At 33.6% G+C, this 11,231-nt stretch overlaps 1 protein-coding gene across 1 annotated transcript in view; it reads right to left on the reverse strand.

Annotated features, from left to right (window-relative positions):
• The window catches only part of LOC108358035 (apolipophorins-like), a 241,359-nt gene that overhangs the window by 34,928 nt on the left and 195,200 nt on the right, over nucleotides 1-11,231 (reverse strand). Inside the window, exon 6 of the mRNA XM_017609166.1 lies at nucleotides 5,020-5,372. Within this exon, the coding sequence (XP_017464655.1) occupies nucleotides 5,020-5,372 (353 nt within the window). The remainder of the gene's footprint in view (nucleotides 1-5,019; nucleotides 5,373-11,231) is intronic.

Consider the following 11,231-nt stretch of genomic DNA (forward strand, 5'->3'; position numbering starts at 1 on the left):
ACATACTACAATATTCTTATATTTTTAACTAAGTGGAACATATGTATGTAATATGTGCAGCAAAAACTAAAGCTGTGATATTTTTTGTGTATCAAATGATATTAGAACACACTTTCCACCATACAGTTTCGATTATAAAAAGCGGGAAAATGTGATTTTGTATTTCGAAACTGTATGGTGGAAAGTGTGTTCTAATATCCATTTGATACACAAAAAATGATCACAGCTTTAGTTTTTGCTCACATATTACATACATATGTTCCATTTAGTTAAACAATATAAGAATATTGTAGTATGTACCACGAAAACGTATATTTTCTATAAAATATCATAACTCAGAAAAAAAAATCTTCGCTATTAGAGATTTGGGTTGATTGTAGTTCAAAGTGTCTCTTTCCCGGTTGAGGGGAAAAAAATACACTTTTTGAGAAATTAAACTTAAAACAAAATATGCACTTTTTGTTTATTGTTAAATAAAAAATTTTAAATAATGAAAATCAATAATTATATCATTCTATCTTGAAGTGACAAGAATTACTGACATTTGAGTAAAAACATTGTTGGAATCTATTAAATTTTGACAAAGTTATGGGCATTTTAAAAAAACATTCTCACTGTCAATTCGAAAAATCGTTTTTTGCCTGAAAAACAAAATCGCGTTTAATTCGGCCGAAAAATTTTTCCGAGCCAAAAGAAAAAATAAGTGCATTATTTGGACCAACAAACAATGTATTTGAGTTTGGTCGAAATTAAAAATCATGCTCGTACCTGACCGGTTGTCTGGAAATGGAAAGCATTCATACATGTTCACGTATTTTTTTTAACAAACCATCTTACAGAGAACTTATTCAATTTGCAAAAGCTGGAAAAAAACCATTTGCTTGTAAATAAATTCAAAATTTGTATGGCTCACTTAATTTCAAACGCTTTTTCTTTTGTTTTGAAAAGTTATAAAAATTTATTGAGCGAAAACAAAAAGCAAAGCCAAATAAAAGTAAAAGCACGAATTTCGATGTGAAGTAAAACTCTCTAGGAAGACAATACCTGTAATTATTGTACCATGGTTTGAAAAACCCTGACCGCAGGATTTATTTTGAAGGACTTTGTAATTTCAAAGATATTAATAATTCCAGAAATTATGAAAAAATTCAATGCAATGTAGAATAAAAATATGGGTAACAAAAGCAATAGGAATTTTTTTAGAATTTAAAAAAATTGTTGTATTCACCAGGACGAATAGGTAATTTTTAAGCTGACAAAGTTAGAAGAACGAAATTCGAACAAATATTGCGAAATTTCAAGGATAAAATTTCCCGGGATCCCGGGATTAACATTCCTAGTCACTAGTGAGCGAACCTTTAATTATTAAATGCTCAGAACCATGATAAAAAAGAATGTTTCAATAAACAACTTTTTGGCGGATACTGAGATTTTTGAAGCTTCATAATTTGTTCATGTTGCTAGCAGTGTTACCATATTGTTAATATTCAAAAATAAATTAAGGAACTTCGAGATGCGGATTTCTTTCACAGTAAATAGGTGTGAATATTTTAGTCTTCTTAGATGAAACCAAACAGTACATATGTATTGACAATATGTACATACAAAGAATGCAATTTTACTTCAAAATGCAACGGATAATAGCATACCCCAAAACTAAAAATAATTTCTTGTATGTATGTTGCGTTAACATTACTAAATATTTTTATTTAATAAATTCAACAAACTATGAAGACATTATTTTTCTCATCTTTTTATTTTTTTATTTAATTTTGTTCTCTTTTAACTTAAGATTTAAATATCGAATTTGAATAAAACATTTTACAGTCCTTTCCTCGAGAGTTACATTTTAATTGTACAATAGATTAAAAAAAATCGGACTTGTTAACTTCTTATTAACTAATCAATGTTGAGAACAAATATACAGATATTTTAGAAGGCTTTCCTTGCTTAAGCCGCAGGGGCCTCAAGCCCTGTACCGTCTTCCTTGCAGCGGTATTTTGTATTTTTGCAACTTCCAAATGCGCAACTCATTTTTGTTTTCAGTATTTTAAAAAATAATTTTATTTTTTGCTTTGTTGACCAAATTCTTTTCAGAAAAAATGTTATTATAATTTTCAATCTGGTAGCTTGATTTTGATGAAAATGTCATAATCTCAGCAAAAGTCAAATGGCTAACATGGCTGCTAATGTCATTAATTGGCAGGGTGTCCAGATTGTTAAAAAAAGCGCAGTTTCTGAAAAAAAGTCGCCAAAAATTGCCAATTATTATTTTTTAAACAAAATTCATGAAATCGATATAACAAATCTTTTATTTTAAAAATGACATATTGTTATAATATAGTTTTTAAAACCAAAAACGAATATAATACCTTCAGAGTGTAATAATATATAACACAAATCACTTATATAATAGTGATGTACAAACAATTGTCTTTAAAAATACTCATACTTTTTAAAAAGTATTTGTTTCAACACATTTTGCAATTGGACTGCGAAATTATTAAATTAAAATTTAAATTTAAAATAATTGATTAATCGCACAATCCGCTTTTAAGAGCTCGGCGCTAAAAATTAAATAAAAACCTATAATAAGGCGAGATTAGCTATTTCCTCAATCTGAATGCATTACATTTCTGTTGTTGTCATACATTGAGGTATTCAACCTTGATAACATACTGTTTGATATTGGAAACGTTTTGCAGCAGAAACTATTAGCCTTCATAAATATAACACTTTATTCGAACTACTGAAGTAAGGCTTTCCAACCTCATCCTATTTCGAATCTTAGTTTTTGTTGAATCCATTACGGAAAAAACGCGCTCAACAAAGCATGTGAGTGCGACAAGGATAATAATATGAATTTACTTATATTTCCAAACATTTTATTGCCTATTGCGGTTTTCACTCCGTAATTATCCAAAATTCTTCAGAGTCAGATGGAATGGTTCTGAGAAAAGTTATTCCATGGGAAAGTTAAAAGATTTAAATAATCAGTTTCCGCTGCTTTTCTTTCCTTCAAAGTCAAATAATGAATTGGCAGGCCCCTGCCACTTTTCTGGTGACAAAATCAAAGCTTTTTTAAAAGCATTTAATTGGCAAGGTACTCGTTTCAAAAGTTCTTCGATTAAAGTGATTAAACATTTTTGACGGTCTTTTAATATGCTTCTTAAGTCAAGTTTATCACGCAGTTCATTAGCCTCTTCTGTAGAATTATTGTGGAAAACTAAGTTTTGTATATTTGTATAATTGGAAAAAATTTATTTGAAAGGAAAAAATTCGCCAAAAATCGCCAAAGGCGATTTCCTAAATTTTTACGCGCAAATATCTAAAAAAAAATCGCCAAATTGGCGCGAAATCGCCAAATCTGGACCCTCTGTTAAATGAAACTACCTTCTTTTTACCTTCCTTCTATTAGCTCGGGAAGTAACTATGTAATATTGATGCGCCTAAAAATGCAGCGATTTTTATTTTCAAGTTACATACCTGATGACAGAACGAATGGCAATTATAATAGGGAGGTTTTAGATTTTAAACTATAATTTTTATTTCTACCATGGTCAGAACAATTTTTTGTTTGCCTTTTTGTCACATGTCGTATGCTGCGTGAATCTGGCATACACAATTTTGGTAACAAATTTTTTTTGTCAAAATATCCAGAGCTTTTTTTTTCCTTCTCAAGAATTCTAGAACTATTGGAACGTTGCCCAGAACATCTTTTTTTTGTCGCTCTGCGCCATACCGTATGCCAACTTCCCAGACAGGAAAACACGTCCACACGCAACGAAATTCCATATGTAGGTTTGGATGGTTAGTAATATTTTCGATGAAATAAAAACACTTCCATTTTATGAATTTAAGTCTAAATAACAAAATTTATTTTTATAAAAATACAGTCATAACTTATAGGGATTAAATCAGTTTCAAAGAGACTTAATGTATCATTGACATTAATTCACTTTTCAATTGTGTATTAATGTCAGCGACATAAATTCCATTGACATTATTGCTCGTCACCGAAAATTCAGTACTGTCCTTCCCAAATCAGTACGTCTGGCAACCGCAGCACGGAGAAGAAACCAACTTTTCCTTGAGTTGTGAGAAAAACAAGTAAACAAATTTAAAGGCTAATAATCTGAGATTTGCCAGTTTAATCGGAGTAACTAACCATCGAGCTTTGATTGAGATTACATGTACTTTTTAAGCAGGAGCAAGAGAGTAAATAAGTTTCTCGACAAACTCCTCTAACACTAAAGCGTGATAGGCAGACGGTCAGTCAATGCGAAATATCCTTGCGTTTTGCATAATAATTCACACTTTCAATTAAGATACTCATGGTACAGATATTATAAACCGATGTTAATCTAGTACGATATTTAAAAAAGTGATGTACATACATACATAAGTACCCAGTAGAAATCGGTTGTATGTATTCATGAAGTATGCATGCTGTATGAGCAAATTATTGTGAACAATTCATACGTAGTCATGAATTTCCACAAATAAATTCAAATTCTAGCGAATTGCAAGCGAACGCACGTTGTTGTTGTTTTAAGTACACTTCTTGATAAATTTGAAGTGGAATTTTTGTAATATTTTCAGTCTTGTACAAAAATTTTAGCGTGTTGTGCGATAATATTTTCAGCACCAGCAGGCTTTTACAAGATATGCATTTGCATAAGTAAATGCTACTTTTTTGTATGTCTCCGTATATTAAAATTTATCATAAAAGTAACATTTACATATGGCGATACATATGTATCTTGTAAGAATGATTTAATACTGTTCCATTAATGCATTTTTGTATGTTCGAAACACTAATACAGCCATATGCATACAGCAGTAGTACAAGTGTATGGTTAGAGTATGCATACGCTCTGAGAAACCACACGTGTTAAATGGAAATGAAGGTTCATTTATACTGGCATGTATACACAGCAGCAAGCTCATGCCACCAACAGCGGTCGTATGCATAAAATTTCTACTGGGTAGTTTTGTAAAAATGGTTTGAGTACTTACTTATCTAAGTGTATTTCCACTTGCACCATTAGTGGTTGTTTTACGAGTAGGATAGTATTAAGCCAGTACACTTTTTCTTTCAATTGTAAGCGCATTTCGCAAATAGAGCTTTTGATATTGTCCGGCTTGAAATTTAGTTGCATAATCAAACTATAGGGGTCTTCGCCATATTTAACCAAGAAGTTGCTATATGTAAATGCTTGAACACGTCGATATGAGGCATTAAGAGTTATAGTTTCAAATGAACCACTTTCTACAATCATTTTTAGCATTTGAAGTCGTGTGCTATAATCCTTATATTTCGATTTGATGACAATATATTGTTCAGTAAACCATGTGCCGTTAAAATTTATCTGTAGGGATTGGAAAATACATGTATGATTAGCTTTGTTTTAATTGATTCACATATGCATTTAAATTAAAATAAAGATACGATTACATAAATTTTTTAGAATTACACGTATCGTTCAGTGAACAGTACACTGACTACTTACCACTCCGGCACTGCTTTTATATTACTTCTAAACGGTTTATGTAACATTATTTATTAAATTTGACTAAATACAATTAAAATAATAATTCAATATTTTAGCATAAGCAAAAAAGGTTGTACCGCGCAGTCACGTACATATATAATACGTATCATTCTAATACGCAACCCATCTTTTTGCCTTGCCTGGGCTAAGTTGTTACCATTTTCACCAAAACAGTTATGGGGGATTAAAGCACAGTTGGTACTGTTACTCCTCCCCTTAAAATAAGCTAGCTTTGAGTTTTTTGAAATTACCCTTTGGTCCGATTTGAAAATTGTTCACGACGGTGCTTAAGGGGGCTAAGCGACATATGTATACCAAATCTGGTCGAGATCGGTGAAGTAGTTTATGACTGGGGCGGTGTCACGCCCATTTTCCAAAAATTATATCGAAAATCAATTTATTGCCAATAAAGAGCCATGGTATGTGGGCAATTCTCACAAACTTCGAATTTTTTTGTGATTTTTTTCTGAAATCGTGCGCACGTGTCTGAAATGTTTAGTATACTTTCCACCAGCTGCTGGCAGAGATCGAAAATAACTCTCTCCACTTACTTTGTATGGGATTTATCACTGACGCAAACACACATCTGTGCGATCTTTTTGTGTTTTCTGTTGTAGATTATTTATCAAGTGCTTAAATTTCCCTTGGGCAAAGACCCTTTGCTAACAAGTGCTACTTTGGACTAAGTAGGCAATTCAGGAGTAAAGTCCTCCCTCGACGCATGAAAACCACACTCTATAAGTCACTCATCATGCCCGTGCTGGTATATGGCGCAGAAGCATGAACAATGACAACATCCGCTGAGGCGGCTCTTGAAGTATTCGAGAGAAAGATTTTGCGAAAGATTTACGGGCCTTTACGCGTTGGCGACGGCGAGTACCGCAGACGATGGAACGACGAACTGTATGAATGACTCAATGTATGAAGACTGAAAAATATAAGTGGACGTACATATATACTACGTTTATACGCACAGAATAATCGACTTAATTGAAAGCGCATTGACACCGTACACATTTCGCTCTAGTGTTTATACTTACGGCTTTATATCGGCATCAAAGTAACCGTCTTCAAAAGCAAACAAAATAAGCTGTTTTCATTTGACATTTTATAAGTTAACATAATGGAAAGTGATCCAAATCTAGTTTTATTCGGCATTATAAAATCGTGGCAAAGAAAAAGAACGATTATTATTAATCAGCTTTTAAATACTGATGCGATTATTTGGAATTTGAGCGGAAAAGCTGATCTCCAATTCGCTTTGAGTGAGAGCGGTGTTTATACACTCTTTCTAACTGTCTGGAGAAATAAACTACCGATTTGAAATGGAGTGTGAGCCAAAACACTTCGCTCTTTCAAAGCGAATTGAAATTCAGTTTATACATATGTTTTGAATCGCGGCGAAATGCATTAAAGCGACTTATGCATGCGTATAAACGTAGTAATATAAGTTGAAGCAAAGCGTTAGGCTCTTCTTTAAGGAACCATCATAAAATTAGGACTATTTCTGGATTTTTAACTTTTTGATATTTTCTTCCCCAACTTTGACTATCTCGGGTGAAAAAAAAAGTACTGAGCTATAACTTTACATTACATAAAAAAATTGCTCATTTAATAAAGATTTCAGAAAGGTGCCACACTTACTGTTTTGAATAGAAAAAAAAAGTTATAGCCGCTTTTGTGGGTAAAGGACTGAGACACGCTAGAATGTATTTAATAGATTTAAATTGAATTTGCTCTTGTTACCGTCAAATGACATGCTAAATAGTACAAAGGTACATAATTACTTGCTCTTGACATTATTTTATGTTACTTACCGGAATTAGTGAAAGTGGATTTTGTGAAATTGGACCCTTCGAACATTGTGTTATTAATACTATGACAGAGAACACGCAGTATACGTCGCATGAATATGCGGATATTCACCTAATTTACGGTGAAGCTTGCTGTAATGCCAGAGCTGCTCAAAGACTCTATGCAGAGCGATACCCCAATCGTCGACATCCGGGTCGTGAAGTATTCGCCCGGACCCATAGAGAAATATATGAAGGTAAGTGATTTTTACACCTTTCTTGTTTGCTTGCTTGTTAACTATAATTTTTCACTTTTTTAAGGTCGCATACCTGGAAGGCGTGGCGGCGAAACAGGACGTCCTGCAACGGTAGATGTTGAAGCTGTGTTAGAGGAAGTGGAACTAGCTCCATCGACTTCAGTGAGAATGATGGAAAGACGGACGGGAATACCAAAAACTACAGTTCACAAAGCTTTAAAAGACCATCGATTTCATCCCTACCACATTCAACGTGTTCAGGCTCTACAAGAAAGAGATTACCTGTCGAGGGTTAGATTTTGCCGTGAAATGTTGCGAATGCATGAATCAGACCCCAACTTTTTTAATAAAATAATTTGGAGCGATGAATCATCATGCAAACGTGATGGTTATTTTAATTTACATAACCTTCACAGTTGGCAGATAGACAATCCTCACGAAATGAGAGAAGATCGTTCGCAGTACCGGTACAAAATAAATTTATGGTGCGGTATTTTTAATTGTCAGATATTGGGACCTGTGGAACTGCCGCCAACGCTCAACTCTCACAGTTATTTAGAGTTCCTTCAGGAACGGCTTCCAACTCTTTTGGAAGATGTACCCTTAAACCTGCGGCGAAGACTATGGCTGCAAAATGACGGGTGCCCTGCTCACTACGGGCGTGAAGTAAGAGCTCATTTAGACGAAACTTATCCTCGCCGATGGATTGGACGATACGGGCCAATCACGTGGCCCGCTCGATCGCCAGACCTGAATCCATTAGATTTTTTCTACTGGGGCTGTCTTAAGGACAAAATTTATTCAAAAACAATTCAAAACGAAGAGCATTTGCGGGAACAAATAAATGGAGCTGCTGCTGAGATAGCCCAATTGAGTTTAAGATCTCTAAAAGCGTCTTTTCTTAAAAGGTGCCGAGCTTGTATTAGAGTAGAAGGTCGCCAATTTGAGCATATTTTATCAATAAATGAATAAATTTCTCTTCAAACGACTCATGTATATTTTATTTCACGTGAATCCATGCTTCACAAAAAATATTGATAGATATAGCCCTTGTTATAGACTCTAGTCCGAATTCCGGTAAGTAACACAAAATAATGTCAGGAGCAGGTAATAATGTACCTTTGTACTATTTAGCATGTCATTTGACGGTAACAAGAGCAAATTCAATTTAAATCTATTAAATACATTCTAGCGTGTCTCAGTCCTTTACCCACAAAAGCGGCTATAACTTTTTTTTTTTTTTTCAAAACAGTAAGTGTGGCACCTTTCTGAAATCTTTATTAAATGAGCAATTTTTTTATGTAATGTAAAGTTATAGCTCAGTACATTTTTTTTTCACCCGAGATAGTCAAAGTTGGGGAAGAAAATATCAAAAAGTTAAAAATCCAGAAATAGTCCTAATTTTATGATGGTTCCTTAATTTATTTTAACTACATTGCATTTGAGTATGGAGAGGCAACTATCTGGAAGTATTTTACATAAAAAATTTACTAAGTATTGCCCGGTTTGTAGTTGCAGTTAAAGAAAACACATGAAAAGGCACGATTTTTTTTTAATTCGAAAAAATGTAGATATTTCAAAAACAGTGACACTTTTACCTGAAAATTTTTTGTTTATCAAGGAGCTCACCCCCCCACCTACCTTCCCCTAAAGTTTGGCACGTTACTTCTGGGACACCCTGTATATACGAGATTTTGAAGTTTTTATCCAGACGTCCAATCGACATGTTTGAGGTAACGTTGGAAAGGTCTTGCAGCGTGTGTCCAGAAAATATATTACAGCTTCATCAACGAAGAATAGTGTTATTCTATAGGTCGGTACCTTTCCAACGATACCTTATATATTGAGTTCCGGCTTCTAGTAGAATATAGAAGAATATAGAGCAAAATTGGTTTTGGTTCGTGTCTCCACTAGAAGAATCTTTGCGATGTGTGTAGCGTCTGTACGTACCTTCATTTCACTTTTTCAAACTTTCAGGAATTACAGTACAAAAAAAAATAGGAAGGTTTCGTTCCAGGATATTTCGATTCGTATGCCTTTGTGGGCATGTCTGGTGCCTGAAATTCGAAAAAAGGCAATTCTTTAAACTATCGCTGAGGCCGCACTACTCATTCCATACTATTGATGTGGATATCAGTAGAAGGGCCTTAAAACAAGCTATCTAACGCTGTCTTTTGCGTTTATGAAATATAAATATGTCACAACGTTATCGCCTGAAAACTAAAAAACAGAAAATCCGTATCATGTAAAAATTTTGAGATATTTAGGGGGGGAAGTTTTAGAGTTCTGAAAGTGAATTTTTCGTCGTTTGAAACACTGTGCTCAGGTTTTGAATTTTTTTCTGGACAAAGGTTTTGATAACTGATCTTACTTAACTGGGATCTTTTAAATTCACTGCTTTTATTCATCATCAGTGGCCTAGCAAGGATTTGGCGAAAAACTTAAAGTTGTGATACACAATGGCTAGAGGCGTCGCACTATAGGCAAAACACGAGTTTTTTTTTCAAAATCGTAGATCTTCGCTTAGAAAAGAAATAGTGGAATGAAAATTTTTTTATCGTGAAGATAAATGATCATATAATATAGGAAAACTATAGAGAAGTTACAACACCAATAACTTAACCCTCAAAACACCGTTCAAAATATCGCTTTTTTTAATTTTGGATTTTGGCTCCCATTCCACTAGAAAACACTATATTTAACACACCATTAGCACTGTTTCTGAAAGATTTCTCTTTATTTTATCTTAAGACTCGATTCTTGGGACATTGGATGCTGTACCCGAGTGGCCAGATTGGAAAAGAAAAGCTACCTTTAAATTCTAATAACTCGTAAACTATCAGCTTTCACAAAAAAGTTTATATAACAAAAATGATAATACTGGCCGATATCTTTTCGAAAGTGCAGCATTTAACCCTTTAATGCAGAGTCTGTCATATATGAAACGCCTTTTAACCCTTTCAAGGCAGAGGCAAAATGGTTCTCAATATGTTTTCAACGTACTTTTTGCGTACGAAATGAGAAAAAGTACGTTCAAAAGNAATGTATATAACAAAAATGGTTATACTGGTCGATATCTTTACGAAAGTGCAGCATTTAACCCTTTAATGCAGAGTCTGTCATATATGAAACGCTTTTTAACCCTTTCAAGGCAGAGGCAAAATGGTTCTCAATATGTTTTCAACGTACTTTTTGCGTACGAAATGAGAAAAAGTACGTTCAAAAGCATATTGAGAACCTTTTTCCTCTGCCTTGAAAGGGTTAAAAAGCGTTTCATATATGACAGACTCTGCATTAAAGGGTTAAATGCTGCATTCCATTATCTCTGTTTTAAGCGAAGATCTACGATTTTGAAAAAAAAACTTGGGTTTTGCCTATAGTGCGTCGCCTGTGGGCATTCTTTTATATATGTATGTATGTGCCATTTCTACCGTTATATATTTTTTGTCTACTCGGTTATTCCATGGGGAATTCATGCTTTAAAAAAATTCAATCACTACACCATTTTAATTAATTAGTGTGTAGTCCAGTTTTGTTTTGTAGAAGTTTCGTTAGTATACACTTCAGTTTTTACACATTGAATATATCTGCATATTTATATATTTACGCGTATCTATTTACATTTA

This window comes from Rhagoletis zephyria, unplaced genomic scaffold (assembly GCF_001687245.7).
Source record: "Rhagoletis zephyria isolate East Lansing unplaced genomic scaffold, Rhagoletis_zephyria_1.1 Rzeph_scaffold_00196, whole genome shotgun sequence".
Taxonomy (NCBI): domain Eukaryota; kingdom Metazoa; phylum Arthropoda; class Insecta; order Diptera; family Tephritidae; genus Rhagoletis; species Rhagoletis zephyria.